This window comes from Chroicocephalus ridibundus, chromosome 1 (genome assembly GCF_963924245.1).
Source record: "Chroicocephalus ridibundus chromosome 1, bChrRid1.1, whole genome shotgun sequence".
Lineage (NCBI taxonomy): Eukaryota > Metazoa > Chordata > Aves > Charadriiformes > Laridae > Chroicocephalus > Chroicocephalus ridibundus.
This window is the reverse complement of record NC_086284.1, coordinates 74,787,275-74,803,744: the sequence shown is the minus strand read 5'-3', so window position 1 is coordinate 74,803,744 and position 16,470 is coordinate 74,787,275. Positions and strand designations below refer to the sequence as shown.

Genomic DNA, 16,470 nt, shown 5'->3' with positions numbered 1-16,470 from the left:
GTATCTCAGTACCTGAGAAATTCTAGGATGTGTCAACATATTAATAAATGTCCCATTTTATATATACATCTACTGGTACATTGCAATGCATTATTACATCCTCTTTTGCATACTGTTTTAGAGTTTATTTTAGTAGCTTCTACAAGCACTTATTTGGGAAAACTGAGCCCTTTTGATGATTTACCAAGAAAGGGAATAAGAAAAGATTGAAAGGAAAGATGTCTCTCATTTAAAAATACAGCCAGAATATACCCTGCAGAGTGTGAGGAAGACATTGTTCCTTTGGGGGTTGCTACCTTTTCTCATGTTTTTGCTGAACTGTGAGAAGAAAGGTGATACCAGAATAGAAAATGAAATGTAAAATAATATTAAGTGAAATATTAGTGTGATCCTAGGGATAAGGAAAATCATGAAACAACTGCAGCAACGCTATCATTTACAGGAAGGTCTCATCTAGATGTACAGTATCCTGAATTTTAGTCAGAAGTAGAGAGAAACTGGGTGATTCATTTTGTCAATGTGATTTGGCAGTCTGCAAAGTCCCAGGGGAGTCTCATCTAGTGTGATTTTTTCATAAACAGTTTTAGAAAACATGCAGTTTTAAAAATACCTCAAAATACTGATCTCTCAGGACAGCCAAGTAAACTTTATTAGCCAGGACTGCAAATGTAATTAAAACTAACATTTTTATTGCTTTGTCTTTTAAAGTCCAGTAATTATGATGCAACCACTTAATTGTGCTTTTCTTATTTTATCCTCTGGAAATTCATTTTGCCCTGTAAGTACCCTGTGGTTTTTACAGAGAAAGATGTTACAGCCACCAGGATGTTCGCAGGCGGGCCCCGAGCCTTCGTGCTCATGTGACTGCGATTGCCAGCCATTCTCCCACCTCTCGCTTTTTGCTGCTGCTTGTCACCATCTGGAATGTAGACTGTAATCTCCCCTGGGCGAGGACCAGGCTGCCTTGCATGTTCTGCCAAGCTGCCGGGTTTGCTCACGGGTATTCCAAATCAATGCACCAATAGCTGCATTTCAGATGACCTGTAGTGGATTTTGTTCTTCATCAGTACAATTTCCATTGACTGTTATGAGTTGAGATGACAGCTAGATTCCCTGTTAGTGTTGAAAGCGACGCTTGACAATAATCGTTCCAACTTTTCCTTCATTGAAGGCGGTGATGGCAAGCGACTTCGCAATCCCAAGGTTCCGGCATTTGGAGAAGCTCTTGCTTGTTCATGGCCACTGGTGTTATTCCCGACTCGCCAACATGGTGCTGTATTTCTTCTACAAAAATGCGGTAAGTGTTTGACTTGGCAGCTTTATGCCACCACATGTTTCTAGGGTTTATTTTGTGCTAAGTGAGCATTAGGTCAGCCTTCAAATGCTTTATAAATAAGCTGCAAAGAAATTTGCAGAGTTGAAAGACAGCTGGCTGCCATTCGCAGAAATACGGGACCTACTCCATAACAGCTACAGTGTGCTGCTGAATGTGCAAATTAGGTAACAGAAATAACAAGCACTGCTTAAGAAAAGTTTCTTTATAGAGCAGTTTTGCAGAATTTAGATGGCTAGACACAGGAGTCTTTAATGCCAAAGCCATCCAGCATTGGTCCAAAGTAGCTGTTGAGTGTGTTTTCCCTTCCTGACCCTATCTCATCATTGCTTAGGAATCACTGTACGTATTCCCTAGTGACTTGAGATAATTTTAGTCCTCTCCGTGTCTCAGATGCAGAGATTTGGAAGGTTTTTTCTTTATTATTTTACTCACAACTAACCAAAAGAGCTCATTAGAAAGGAAGCACACTGTGGTAAAGAGCAGACTATGTGTCTGGGTTTCCTCCCTGGTGTACGAAACAGGAGTTAGTCCAGTACTGGGCACTGGGCCAGTGGCAGCTCGACTCCTTGGGCCTAACAAAGGCCCTTTGCATTGATCTTGGAGTGCAAAGATGACTGAATGAAAACTGCCTAACAAGACAACCAAGAACTCCATCAGCTGTGTGGGAGTCACTGGCAGGCACACAGATCTGCTCACTCGCAACACCTACAAATCACCTTGGGAGCGAGGGATATGAAGAAGCGGGAAAAAGAAGAGAGCCATAGATCTCACACCTCTGTTTGTTTGTTTGCTCTAGAGGGCAACGTGTGAACTGTGAGCGGGAGACTGGATTTTTTCCTTAATAGAAATAAAGAAACTTTAAATTTTGTAAAAATTTTGTACTTTTTATAAATTTACAAATTAAGTTTTTACAAATTTGTCTCTCAGTTTTGCAAAAGTTGCTTTCCAAATTTAATCTAATCCTCAATTTTTTTAATCAGTGGTAACTTTTTAGTGCAAATTCCTCTTGGCCTGACTAATCCCTGTCCAATCTCAGTCTGAAGGTACGTATTTTATCAGGAGAAGACTATAATTTGCTCAAAATTTTGAACATCATAGGGATACCTAAGGGAGCTAAAGAATTAATAAAGCGTCTTTGTGTTAACACAAGTGTCTTAAAATACCTTCTGTGGCCTGATCAGAAACCGCATGCAAGCACCCTTCCAGACACAAAAGAAAGGAGGGATGTGGACGGTCTAGAACTGCTGCCTGAGTCTGAAATAGCAAGCGGATTTAAATAATGCTGCGTGGAGTGGAGAGCCACCTGTTGAAGCACAACAGTGAAATTTGTGCTGCTGTTCAAACACCTGCATTTTAAGGCTTGATCCTGAATGATGCCGAACGTCTGTGCTCCCGCTCCCAGTGCTGTATGTTCCCAAGATACGCTTTGACAGTATCGAATCTCAACTTCCAAAAAGTGTATGCAGAGCCATCTTACATTAAAATAAAAAAATAAAAAAAAGAAGTAATACACATAAGACATTCCAGCAATCAGCAGCCAGAGATGTTGTTTATACATCTATGTTTTCGTTTAGCTGTTGTAAAATCGTCCATTTCCTTTGGTACAACTCCCCTTGATTACAAGTATTATTTCTCATGCCACTTTTAGTAAGACATTTTCAAAAGCTGCTGCCTCAAGGCTAGAATATAACTCAAGAAATCTCTTTGTGTTGTCTCTGCTTTGGCAGCCTTGAGAGCTTTCTGAGCAATACTTGTTGCTACTGACTCTAACACTGTAGTGGGGTATCCAGCGTACAGACGGGATTATGTCTGACACGGTGCCTGCCCTTAAGGAAAGAATATTCAAAAATGAAAGATGTGAGCACCTGATCCTTTTGCAAGGAGGCTATTCTGGATGATTCTCTGCAGAGGGTCTAGATAGCTACACTGCAAATGTTCTGCAAGTTTCCTGTTTCCTCAAGTGTTTTTTTCCCCATTTGCTCGTATTAGCAAATTTTCCATTCTCCACTAGAACCTATCTAACTCAAAGTTTAAACTCCAAATTGTTGGAAAAGCCATTTGGAAACTCAGATGACTTATCCAAGAAGATGTTTGGCTTGGTGGAGATGATAAAAATACAAGTAAAATATAAACTGAAACATAGCATGACTGGAAATATCTGAGCTTGATGGAAAGGGATTTCGTGTAAACAAAATTCTGCCTGCACAAGCATGCGCTGCTTCTTCCCCTTTGTACATTATCTCTGCCAGACAGCACTGGACATTTTTTGGCACATACTTCATTCACTGAGAAATTCTGTCGCAGCCACATTCATAAAACAGTCTCATCTGGGGGGAAAAAAGAAAACCTTTTTTGTTTAAAATTTAATTAGATTTTAATGTAAATTTGTTTTGACTTTTTCAGGGGGTTAATGCACAGAAGCAAGAGGGAGCGTTATATTTGAAATTAAGTTAGACGCTTGTTTAATCCAAAACAAAATTTCAGGGGAAAAAAAAAATCTGATTTAAGCTTGGTTACTGAAACATCATTTATTTGTACAGCGTTCTTTGACAGCACTGCTGAGACCCATACTAAAGGTGGTAGGAAATTTTTCAGCTGACTGTATACTCATCAAACTACTCATTTTTGTAAGAGAGAAACTGTTTCCAAGAGAGGTTAATTTTAGCAAGGGCCTAGAGAGGAAAACTACTTAGGCCCAGGATTAGCTGGATTTTGTTTACTTCAGATGAGTGAGAGAAAAGTATCTAAATTCACATATATAAATATGCAATTCCATTTTGAGAAAAGACTTGGGAAGTTTTCTTGGGTTTTGGGTGTGAAAAGGAAATAAATTTCAAAATTGGTTCAATTTTGAAATGAAATTGCCATCTCCCAGCCAACTGCACTGAAGAGGGTAAGCTCTGGTAACTCAGTCTTGTTTTGGCCAGAGGAAGATGTCTTTCCTGAGATGTATTTACAGAAACATTTCTAGAGGTGATCCTTAAAAAAAATACTAACATTTAACTTTCAATAGGCTCGTTTATAGTATGGGCTCACGAAGAGTGAGATGTATGTTGCTGCTGATATACAAGCCATTTCAATGTAGTATGCAAACATTGCCTGAACATATATATACAATATATCTATATATATAAAAAAAATCTATACATTTACCTACAGCAGGACTGACCCTCTTATTCTGTGTCAGTTCCCCTCCACAAGATAGGCTTACTCTCCTTATAGCAGTTTTCACTGACTAAGCAAACCGTAGCTTTTTTTTTTTCCTCCTATGTTTAAATTTCAACCACATTTTGGCATACAGATAGAACAGATCTGTATTTACCTCTGTATAACTAAAAATGATGAAGGGTTAACATACTCCAGCTGGCTGAAAGCTTTTAAGAGCAGAATATAAAAAGAAGAGGAAGTGAGAAGAGAGGTCATGTCATTTCCCTTCTTCATGGTTAAAATGGGGGAAAACCCTCAAGGGACAATTGCCGAGGTTTTTCTGGTTGCCTTCCGTTTAGTGTTAATTGCTTTACAAAGAATAATAAAAATTGCAGTTTTAGGAGGACCAAGCCTGGGATTTTACTTCCTTCCCTAGGAAGCTGCCTGTCTTTTTCTAGGCCTCAAATCCCCCCTCACCATGTGAGGTTGGCACCTCTCCTGAGCCCTAAAACCCTCTGGATCCTCCAAGCTGCCGAGATCGTAGAAGAAACAAGTTGTGTGGTTTGTCCCTTTTTGGGTGATTCCAATCCAACTACATGAACAATCCCACTGCAGCTGTGTCTGCAGCTGATTTCTTGCTACAGCTGATGAGTAAGGGGGACTGAGGAATCTTTACAGCACTGCTGATTTGCTGAATTCCAAAGCACAGAGATAGAATAGTTAAGAAACCTTTGCTAGACCTTACAGTTTCACCTCCCTTGCTGCTGCTAGTCTTATGTTGGTCTTGCAAAACATCTCTGCATTTACCTATCGTAGACCAGCAGAGCCTCACAAAACATCTCAAGGCAGCAAAGGATATTATCATGGAAATGCTTATTCTTACAATAGTGGCGTAGGTGTTGTGAGATGAGTACTCATGTATCTAGAGGTCAATGATGGTTGGGAGAGCTCTTTACGGTTAGTTAAATTGCACCTCAGAGTTTCACTTGAACTGAAAGTTAATTTTGTCTGAAGTCGTCCCTGACACCTGAGATCTGAGGTTCCAGCAGCACAAAGACTTGCAGGTGTGCCAAATTTTTGCAGCTTAGCTAAGTGGCCCCAGCATCAGGAACAGCAAGTTAAAGACTAAGGTATCCTTAGAAGGAATGCTCGAGTGTTTAGCGTTCATAGATAAGTCCTTGCAGAACTGGAATCAGAATTGTTTCAGAACACAATGGGATGATGCGTATCTTGCCATATTTACAGCATTGCTCGTTCTCTTTCAGATGTTTGTGGCCCTTCTCTTCTGGTACCAGTTCTACTGTGGGTTCTCTGGCTCATCAATGATTGATCAGTGGTATCTCATCTTCTTTAATTTGCTCTTCTCTTCTCTTCCGCAACTGATTACTGGTGTGCTGGATAAGGATGTGCCAGCTGAAGTGTTAATTGCTGTACCCCAGCTTTATAAAAGTGGCCAGAATATGGAGGTAAAAACTTCTTGCTTTTTGTAATTTTTTCCTAAATGTCTTTAGTTTCAACTGAAACTAAAGGTACTAAACCCCTACTCCCAAAGGGTGAATGACTGGTATCAACAGTCTGAGAAGTTGTTGTTGTTGTCATTATTATTATTTTGTGATTATTTCTCGTCTGAGTCAAAATATCTAAATGCCAAACGTATGCTTAAAACAAGCAAGCAAGAAGAAAAACCAGCTATATTTTGAAATATGTAACAGGAGAGAAGGCTGGATGCTTTAAGTCAGCCTAAGCTGAACACCTGCCTCATGGTCCAGGCTCACAAATAACCCAGAAGTAAAGCAGATTATACCTCGTAGACTAGTGCGGCCTTTCACAGAATAACCTCACGGTACTTGCTCAAAACTTCAGGCCCTAGCCCTTTACAAACAGTCAGAAGAGAGAGATGGCTTTAGGATTAAGCATGGAGGTCAATAGACTGGGACTCTGAGGGAGGTAGTCACCAGCAGATGACAGATTCAGCTGTTGAAAACACCTTGTCCCCATCTGCTTGAATTGTACAATGAAAACAGAAGGAATTGCAGGAGGGATTGGAGCTAAACCATTTCTGGTAATTACAGCTAGAGCGTACTGCGGGAAAGTCTTTCTGCTGGGCAAAACTATCCATGTTGAGACATTGCTTCCAAGGCAAAAGCCTTTCTTGAAAGTATCTGACATTGTGCCCTCTGAGAGGAGACAGAGAGTGTTTTTTGCCTCTAACTGTACACCTGTGTTTGGTACCCCACACATCTAGTGGTATCACTAGACACTGTCGGGAAAGATAAAAGGAGAATTTTAGTGTAACTTATTTTTAGTGCCTTAGTCCAAATTCTCTCTTTTTCGCCCAGCTGTTGTTTTGCATTTTCTACATTTCTTCTGTTCCAGTGCATTGCACTCTAAAGATCTGTAACATTAATACCTTCCTTTCTTGCATGTTTTTAAGGTGATAGAAATCTTTTAATGCCTTAAGTTTGTTGGGAAGTTGTGTCTGCCTGTCTTCAGCTGGCAAACTGAGGAGAGAAGTCTCCCAGGTTCACAGTACAATTATTTCTCATAGGCCAGCCTAGGGACCATTCTAAGTTTGTTTGAAATCTAGTGAGCATATTCTCTGAATAGTCACCTTAAAAGGCATTTTAAAAACTTGCCAAAAATCCTGCTTCGGGTTGGGTCTCTTTCAAAAAGATGTCACCGATTCAAAGCCTGTAGGATTATAGAATAATTTAGGTGGCTGTGGAGGCCATCTGATCCAGACCCCTGGTCAAAACAGCTTCAGAGCTAGATGAGGTTGCTCAGGTCTTTATCTAATCCAGTTCTGAATGTCTCCAACAACAGAGATGCCACAGTCCCTCTGAGCAACCTGTTCCGGTGCTTAACCACATGTTATTTCAGTAGGCCAAAGAACACTGTAATTATTTCTAAGCATCTTTCAATTCCCATTTTTAGGCTCCAGTGGTATTATCCATAAAGGGAAGGAGCCCTGATGAAGCCGGTGCTTGGAGATGTAGTCTATATCCCAAAATGAAATAAATATTTTGCCGTTTGCAAACTGGTTTTCCTTATATGTATGGCTTTTGTATGACCACTCATACCCCTGCATTTGTATATTTCTTTAAGTCAAAATTTTAGTTTAACATTGTTTCTCAGTGAGCAATTTTGTGCGCACGCATACAGATATATGTTTTATGTACGTATTTATAACATTGCTGCATGAAATACTGCTAAAGATCCTTGTCGGGGATCTTCCTTTACTAAGTATGTGTGCATTTTCTGTTTTCTGTCTTGTGAATAAATACCCTGGGCTTCTATGTAAATGATGTAAAACCCATTTACTCATCTGCATAGACCTCAGAGAGCTCCTCCTGAAATCAGTGATCTAAACGTAGTGCATAAAGTTGGGCACCTTCATAAATGTTTGCTGGCCTGAGTGTCAGATTCACATTACACCCTCTGCCAGGGGAAAAAAAAAAAAGGCAGCAGAAGAGTCTCCTCCCAGAACAGAGTGACTCACAGGTAGACTCTTCATACCCAAGGGTATGTAACTGATTGGCAAAGTTGTGAAGCACAAGTCGTGAAGGGCACAAGCCCTTAAAAGTGCCCGTTGGAAGATCCCCCTCAAAATACTTATCCCAGCAAATAGCATTTTCATTAGGCTCTGACTGTCTTAATTTTTTTTATGCCACAGGAGTACCAACCACACATGTTTTGGATGAACATGATTGATGCTATGTATCAAAGCCTGGTTTGCTTCTTCATCCCCTATTTCGTAAGTGTTTGGTGTAGGCCATTCCATTTCAAGCATTTAGAGGAGAACTGGCAACACAGCTTGGGCTAATTTCCGTCTCCTTCTTTACAGACTTACTATGATTCGGAGGTGGATATCTTCTCCTGGGGAACTCCCATCACCACAATAGCTCTTTTCACCATCATACTACATCTGGCTATTGAAACCAAAACTTGGGTAAGGTATCCACAGCCTACATAGAAACTCACTGGCATATACGTAATTCTTTTCTTAGTGCCATTCTTCAAAAACAGAAGATGATCGCTTCGTTCCCTCAGTACATTCTATTTTTAGTAAGCATTTTAAGCAAACATGGAAAAGGTTTTAAACTGTGATCTGCAAACAGCTTTGTAGTGTTTTATCTATAATAAGAATATTTGAAAATACAAGGCTCTAAACTCTTTGCTGTGCATGGATTTGGCTGCAGAAATCAAGAAGTTTTAATTCAGAATCACAGCAGATTTGTCAGAATATAAAGAATCATTATACTTTTGTTGGTTTTTTGTTCTAGACTTTTCTTCACTGGTCATCTTGCATCTTCAGTATCCTTTTATTTTTCTTTGTGGCTCTGGTTTACAATGCTTCCTGCCCAGCGTGCCATCCTCCATCCAATCCCTACTGGACTATGGAAAGGCTGATGGGAGACCCTATGTTCTATTTCACTTGCATTATATCACCAGTTGTTGCATTGCTGCCCAGGTATTGTATCTTCTCTCATATCTTTTCTCATATATGAAAGCACTTTATGCGTATGGTTGGGAGGGCAAGAAACATTTCTTTTTCCACTCCCCCCTTTTTCTTTTTGCCTTACCAGCCAAGGCAATTTTGTTCAGCAGCTGATCATATGAAGTCAGGTTGTCTAACCTCTTCTGTGCTCCTGACCGCAGGAATAGACCACATCTCCTGGCCGTAGACCACAGGAGTGGGATAATTGTAGACTGTTGGTCAAACCTCCTGGCCATGCAGAGATTTGATACCCTATGAGGTTTTCCGTGATGCTTCCAGATTCAACCCATAACCCATACGGGAGGACCCATAACATGCACAGTACAGAAATTCTGTTAGTATGTTGTGGACTTAATTGCCTTCTTGTGGATGTAGGAGGCCTGCTCTGCAGACCAATCCCCATTGCCTTTGATTCCTCATCAGGAAAAATTAGAGAGAGTGTGTAATCACAAGATGGATCACTGGCTAAAGACACAGTTTTATTACACTGCTTGTTACTAATCAAAATGTAAGCACAGCATTCAGAGCTTTTCATCTGCAAGCTTTCTTGTGTCAAACATAAGAAAGGCACATAAAACTCTCTCATTTTTCTGTGTTGTGCTTTTGTCTTGGATATTTTCTCTTAATAATATCTTGGGTACTTCCTTCTTTCAGTTCTTTTCACGTGCACTTTCTCCTCTTGCAGATTTCTGTACAGAACCCTCCAGGGAACACTATTCCCAACCCAGCTTCAGCTTGGACGCCAGTTGAGTAAACTGTCCCCAGAGATTCGCACCCAGCTTCTGACCAAGTTGAATGTAAAGGAAACAATACGTCAGGCGCAACCCTTTGCAGACAGCTTCTCACCAAGCCTTGCCTCAAATGCTAGTGATTGTTACACGGCTTATAACCAAAGCACACCTTTGCCAACATCTCCTCAAAGAAGTGAGTCGCTTTTCCACACAAAGGCAGAACATACAACAGATCGGACTGTGGATGCCTCTCCACAGGGTGCTGTGTTGTATGGGGAAAACAAATTCCCCTCACCAGCAAGTACTCTGGAAACGTCCATGGGATTTCATGAAGTTAGACACGGCACTTCAGAGATGGAGTCGTTGCCCGTGGGAGCAACATTCCCATGGAGCTCAGCGGTCGACCAAGCAGACTTCAGTTTGTTGAAGTGGATCACATCAACTCCTCTGTTCAGTCGCATCGGGTCTGTTTTACAGGTGTCATCGAGCAGTTTACAAAATGAAACGCAGGACAGTATGTGTGTGCTTGGCTCTTCTTTGCATGTGGACTTCAAAGGCTTAAAAGAACAGAGCTCAAATAACTTGCAGGACAAAATGAAAGGGACCCCAGCTGATCATTGTAAAAGTGACAATTCCGAGACCACCTTTTTATGACATGGGCCTTAAATATATTTATATATATTTTCTATTTGCACACATTTATAGTGAGATTACTCTATTTGTTTCCAAAGATGAAACAGAAAATCAAAGGTACAGAGTGATTATTTAAGAATGTTTAAATACAGTATATTGAAATAAGAGCTTTAAATATAAAAAGAAACACTTGAAAATTCCATTTATATTGTTTTATTTTTTCATCTCATTTTGTAAGGAAATGCCGTCTTTATTTTTCAGATGCTTCTCTTTTATTCTGACACATACTGTAAAAGCAAAGGACCTATCTACCATATTCAAAAGGATTAGATTCAGCAACAATTATTGATATCATTATAGGCCATACAGTAATCAAGGAGGAAAAACCATGACAATAAATAGGCACTGTATTCCATCCATCACCTGCTTGCCAGGGTGTTTTGTCACTGGAGCAAACCATTAGGCAAGACTACCGAATTATTATACACCTCTCTATAAATGTTAACAGTATCTTACCACCGCATTAATAATACTGGTATTTTATAAGCGACACCATATTTTGATATTGCAGCCATAGCATTTTACGTGTCATGATGAAACAATAAATAAATGACCATCCATATTGCAAAGTGACTTCCCAGTCTGCCATTAATAGTGATTCAGCCCTTCACCTGGAGTAGCGAGCATTTGGCCGCTCGTGGCCTTATCTCAGGCTGTTCAACTTCTGAAGGAAAGCTGCTGCTCGTTCCTGAGGAATGAGTTGGTGGCGCATTGTGTCCGCTGTAGAGTTTGAGCTGGGAGGGCCTGTTATCTTCTGTGCTGGAGCACTGCCGCGAGCAGGCTGGTTTTGCTGCAGAAGTCAGTCCTGCTTGCTAGTGGTGGTGGGGGAGGACAGGCAGGGTGGAGTTCTGTTAGGCACCTTCGCTGTTGTCTCAGCCAGGTTAAATCAAGTCCCTGGTGATCGGGAAGGGGCATGACCAGCTGCGGGGGTGCAGTGCCATGCAGAGGTACTCGAGCCTGGTCTAAGACAGGCTTGCTCCAGTCCCCAGATCAGGGAGCTGCACTGCTTTCTGAGGTTATGTCCGAGCCCACCTTACGTGGTTGTACATCACAGCCTGCTGCTGGGACGTGGGTCCGCGGCTGCGCTGCGCCAGCCCGACAGATCCCAGCGGGGTTTGGCCTTGGAAGGCTGCTCGGTTCTTTCATATCTAGTCGCCATGACCGTGTATGAACTAGCTGCTGAACTTTGTTGCTTCCTCGTCGCAGGTTTTCAGATGGCCTTTGCCTTGCTTGCCGTCCGTTGTGTAAGGCCAGGACTTGTTCGTGCCATGCTCTGTGCCAGGCGACTTGCCTCTCTCAGCCCTTTAAACCACAGTGCCTACCACGTGTCACTTGCCAACCCACTCAGGATCTTTTTTTTTTTTTTCCAAAGATTTATACACTGGCCTCTTTCCCAAAGACAGAATTGACAATATGAAAACGTAAAATGCCAATGACAGGAAGAGGTGAAAGCAACCTAAGTAAGAGCTGTCAGCCTGTGAATACGGTACCCTCATGAAACATGACACATCCACGTGTAGCTAAATGGCGTTTTGGGATTAGAATTGACTAGGGACAGGGCAGAGACCTAAGGGCCTCAGTCTTTTGGTCTCCTGTGAACAGCTCGAAGCATGTGGTTGATTAAAAAAAAAGTACTTGAAGCACAAACTTCTTCCTTTTTGCCTCTAGTTAAAGGGGTACATGGGTTTATATGTGTAGGTTTTGGTGCAGGAAAGCACACCTATTGGCTCATTTGTTACTGGCTGAAGACGTCTTGACGTTTCTCTGCTTTGTATTAATGGCGATAGAAACGGGGCAGAAAGAGCGGGCACTCGTTTTCCATGAAGCTAGGTGGGCATCTGCCTTGTCGGTGCCAACACAAGCCAGGAGCCACAGGAGTGTGCATCCTGACACACACCTCTGAGCCCCACGGCCTCAGAGCGCTTGTTTCTCCCCACTCTCTGGAAAAGGGACTCAGCTCGGGTAGAGAAACACCTCCTTTGCAAGTGTCTGTAGCTGGCTGAGATAGCTCCGAGTTCAGACATCTCTGCTTGCTCTACGAGCCTTCTCAGTCTTGATAGTAACTCTGTTGGGATGACTTTGCAGGTAGTTTTTTGCCAGGTTAGCTGCCTGTGTTTAACACAAACTGTGCAGAGATCGCCGTTGTAAACAAGTCACCTGTGTGGAGCTGCAGTGTCTTTTCATGTCAGAGGGGAAATCGGATGACGCTATGACGCTGTGAAGTGTGTAAATGTTGCCATCTGGTTAGAAAATGTTCCTCTGCTTGTAAAAGAGGATCTCGCAGAAGGACACCACATCAGGTACCAGGTAAGCAGAGTTCATAGTTTTGCAAGATGTTAAATTCAGCCTGTGTCACAGGGTTGTAGCAGGAGCTTGCCGTGGACGTCACATGTGTGTGACCTCTTGGTTACTGCAGCAGCCCCAGCAGGCAGGTGAGGATCTCTCGAGCTTATTGATTCCTCCACATCTTTCCACAGCATGTTTGGTGTCCCACAGGCCTTCCTGGGATTTGCCTGGTGCTGGCAGCAGAAAGCGCTGTAGCATCACTGGACTTTGTCTCAGAGCTGTATTTGATGATACTCTCATTTAAAAAAAAAAAAAAAGAGAGAAAACTAAATTCCTCGCTAGATGTGCGATAGATGTGATACAAGATTTGGTTCAGTTATTATGCTTTCAGTGTTTCAAAGGCTATTTTTGTAGGTAAGGGGTAAAAGGGTTCCTTTGGGACTGAGAGATGCTCATGGGCTGCCAGATGATTGTGTTAAGTTGCCACTGTGAGTGTGAGCGCAGTACATCTGTGTCATATATTTAGGGAAACTGTAGATATAGATCCTCAGCTGCTACAACCATCATAGCTCCTTCAGTTTCTGCAAGCTGACTTACCCCATCTGGGAATCAGGCCTCAGTAACTGCTGTATTTTGTTGAAAAAAAAAAATAAAAAAAAAAATCCATAGCGATACACATTTTGAAATGCATAAAGTGTAAATGCTCCCTTCCTACTATAAGATGAAATATCTTACTGTGGCGGCAAGCCTGCAAACATGTATGAGTTTAATCTTAAATAAACGAAATAATCCTGCTGACCTTAATGGAGCAGTGACCTCAGCAGGATTGCTCGTGTGCTTATGGATAGACAGAAAGATGTGCCACGCTGAGGCCTCCCTGTGCCAAAACCAAAACACAGCGAGACACCAAAGGGCACAGAACCAGGGTCAGTAGGATGTCAGCAAGCGAGAGATGTCTCCATTTGCTTTTGGGAGATACATTGGAAAATAACATAAATAAAATGTAATCTAAGCCACGGTTTGGAGAAGAAAACAAAAATCCCAAACAGCTTTCACATTCGGAAAGAAAATATTAAGCAAACTAATTCTTTTCATTTCAAATCAGAAGTTCTCTCTTCGGCTGCCAGAAGACAAACACATCAAAACATATTACTTGCTGGGCTTTAGGCCTTGTCAACATTTTGAAGCTGCTATTAATATTTGAAATGTTTTAACTAAACAAATACTAATGGCTTTTTGAAGCTGTATACATTGATTTTAATAAAATAGAAATAAACAACTAAAGTTATTCCTGTCGGTGCAGTTGAGCAGTTGTCAAATCAAGCAAAACAAAGCTTTAAATTCATGAGGCCAGTCCACAAAAAGCACGCGACTGTTTGTTAAAAGATTCCATGAGGCAATTAAAGCAATGCCCGGGTTTGGTCCATTACCAACAACCACCCCCTGAACGCTGTCTCAAATATTCGCACCGAACTCTGCAAGCACTTCTGCATCTGCTTGGCATTGCTGGCTGAAGCAGTCCGGCTGAAATGAACGACTGAGGAGAAGGAGGCTGTGAATTAAGCGTCACAGCCTTCCATATTTCTTACTCTTGTTTATGTGAACTAACTTCTCGGTGATTTATCCACTTTTATAAATTTCTCTTGGATGTGTAAAGGTCTGTGAGAAAACAGCCAGAACTCTTCCATCAGGTTAGCACTCTCATCTCAGAAATTACATCTCCCACACATGCCAGTGCACTGGAACTGGGCGTACAAATGTCAAAACAGGAACAGAACACCGCTCTCAGGTATTTTTTCTGAGATTTTCCAACCATACATCACTGCTCTGTGTGCCCAGACAGTCGTGCACCTCTTTGCCACCCTCCTGCGTTGGCCGTGGAACCACGGCCCTACCTCCTGACGACCACTGAATGGTCTACGCTTATCATAAACTGGGAAGCTGACGACGGCGCTGACTTCTCCCTGTGGCCAAATCCAGCAGCATCCTGTGTTGATTTAAATGCTTCCGTGGTGGGCAGAGCTCATCCTTTAGCTCGTAAAATTTCCTCAGAGCCTTTCAGATTATTCAAATGGAGGCTGCTCTTGCTTTCGTTACACAACTTTCTCAACTACCTTGTGTTGAACCTTGAACTTCTCATTTATTCACACCCGATACTGCCTCGGACCGCAGTCTGTGCTTGCTCCCAGTACGTCTCCTGCAGGCTCTACCCACTTCATCAGTGGCATTCGTGGCATCTCGGCCCAGCTTTCTAGTGTCATGCTCACATTTGGCTCCGCTCCAGCCTTATACATCCCAAACATTTCAGGCTAATCACCTGATCCACACAGAGCAGATACAGAGGATTTGGGGAGGTTTATCCGTTACAGGTGCTACCTGAAAGGGTTTTGCACGAACACTGCTTGTGGTACGTGGAGTAGTTCAGCTTAAAATAAACTCCGTGAGAACTGCACGCAGTTGAGTCACCTGGGAGTGACAATTCCTGCCCTAATCATAAAATCTGCATCAGAACCTGAACTAAAGAAAAAAAAAATTATAGCCTTATGTTTTTGCAGCAGCTGGTTCTTGATCCAAACTCGGGCACTATTCAGTCCAGCGTTAAATTCAGCAGTGGGCTTTTGTCACTGAGTGCAAGTGGCAGTTCAGAAAACTGATGCTGCTACTGCAGGCCATGCGCTGTGACGGAGCAGTAGCAGGTACGTGTCAGACACCGTGGAAGCCACTAGAGACAGAGGCATGCAAATGTAGCAAAGCGGAAAAGGAAAGGCATTGCTGGATGCTATTCAGAAGGTTGGTGGAGGGATGAGGGGACCTTCAGAGCTTTCCAACCGCGTTGGGTCTTGCCTTGGCAAAGGTTCTGCACATCTCCCTCCCTGCCTGCTGGTGGACTTATTCGCACTGACTCTAAACTTCACTAGAGCTATACAACAAGTGAATTTGGCTCGTCACCTGCAGCTGAGCATGGATAACCGGGCTGGATGCCCAGAGAATGTCAAGCAACGCAGCTATACTGACTGACATGGAGGTGGGTTGGTGCTTGCTTTGCAAACGCAACCATGCTGACGATGCGCCGGTCAGAAACGCTCCCAGCCAGTACCTGTGGCCAGGGCAGGTCCCAGTACCAGCCCCAGGGATCCTCCCTGGGTCAAAAACCAGGGCAGGAGCTAGAATGGGGTGGGGAGGGGACCTCGATGTCTTCCCATGCGAAGGGGGTATGAGCAGCGCTCCACTGCTTCCTAGACCGAGACCACACGTTTGTTTGAAGTGTCCGGGACAACTTCGGAAGGTTATTGACCTGGAAAAGAAGCAGCAGATAACATGGCAGGGAAACCCTTCCTGCTCCATCAGGAATCTGTTGCACCATTGCATAAATATCTCCATTTTTTCTCCCATGCTTTCCAAAATGAAACCTGGCCATCAGAAAGCCCCTGGGATGGCCGCGCTTCCTGCAGTTGAAAATGCTGTGGGGAATCCACTGCTGCCATCCATCAGAAGTGACCCCTTGAAGCACCTGTGCCCAGGACCACTGGTGGCCCAGCGGTGACAGGCACCTTCACCATTAGCAATAGCTCCATTGGTCACCCCTGGTGCCGCTCACTGAGGCTCCTTCATGCTGAAGGAGACACTGCATGGTCACAGCTCATCTATCTTCAGTTAAAAAAAAACAACAGCCAAATGCTTTTGCCCTGACTTAAGAGGTTCATAACGGGGAAAGATTTACAAATGTCTCTAGTTCTGGACCCCCAGATCAAGATGAGTGTTTTCCAGCTGTCCTGGAC

The 16,470-nt window shown here is 42.7% G+C and overlaps 1 protein-coding gene across 1 annotated transcript in view; it reads left to right on the top strand.

Annotated features, from left to right (window-relative positions):
• Window positions 1-11,132, top strand: part of ATP10A (ATPase phospholipid transporting 10A (putative)) — a 118,604-nt gene extending 107,472 nt beyond the window's left edge. Inside the window, exons 16-21 of the mRNA XM_063340047.1 lie at window positions 1,172-1,297; window positions 5,749-5,949; window positions 8,157-8,237; window positions 8,328-8,432; window positions 8,767-8,954; window positions 9,667-11,132. Of these exons, the coding sequence (XP_063196117.1) occupies window positions 1,172-1,297; window positions 5,749-5,949; window positions 8,157-8,237; window positions 8,328-8,432; window positions 8,767-8,954; window positions 9,667-10,366 (1,401 nt within the window). The 3' untranslated portion in view covers window positions 10,367-11,132. The remainder of the gene's footprint in view (window positions 1-1,171; window positions 1,298-5,748; window positions 5,950-8,156; window positions 8,238-8,327; window positions 8,433-8,766; window positions 8,955-9,666) is intronic.
• The last annotated feature ends 5,338 nt before the right edge of the window (window positions 11,133-16,470 follow it).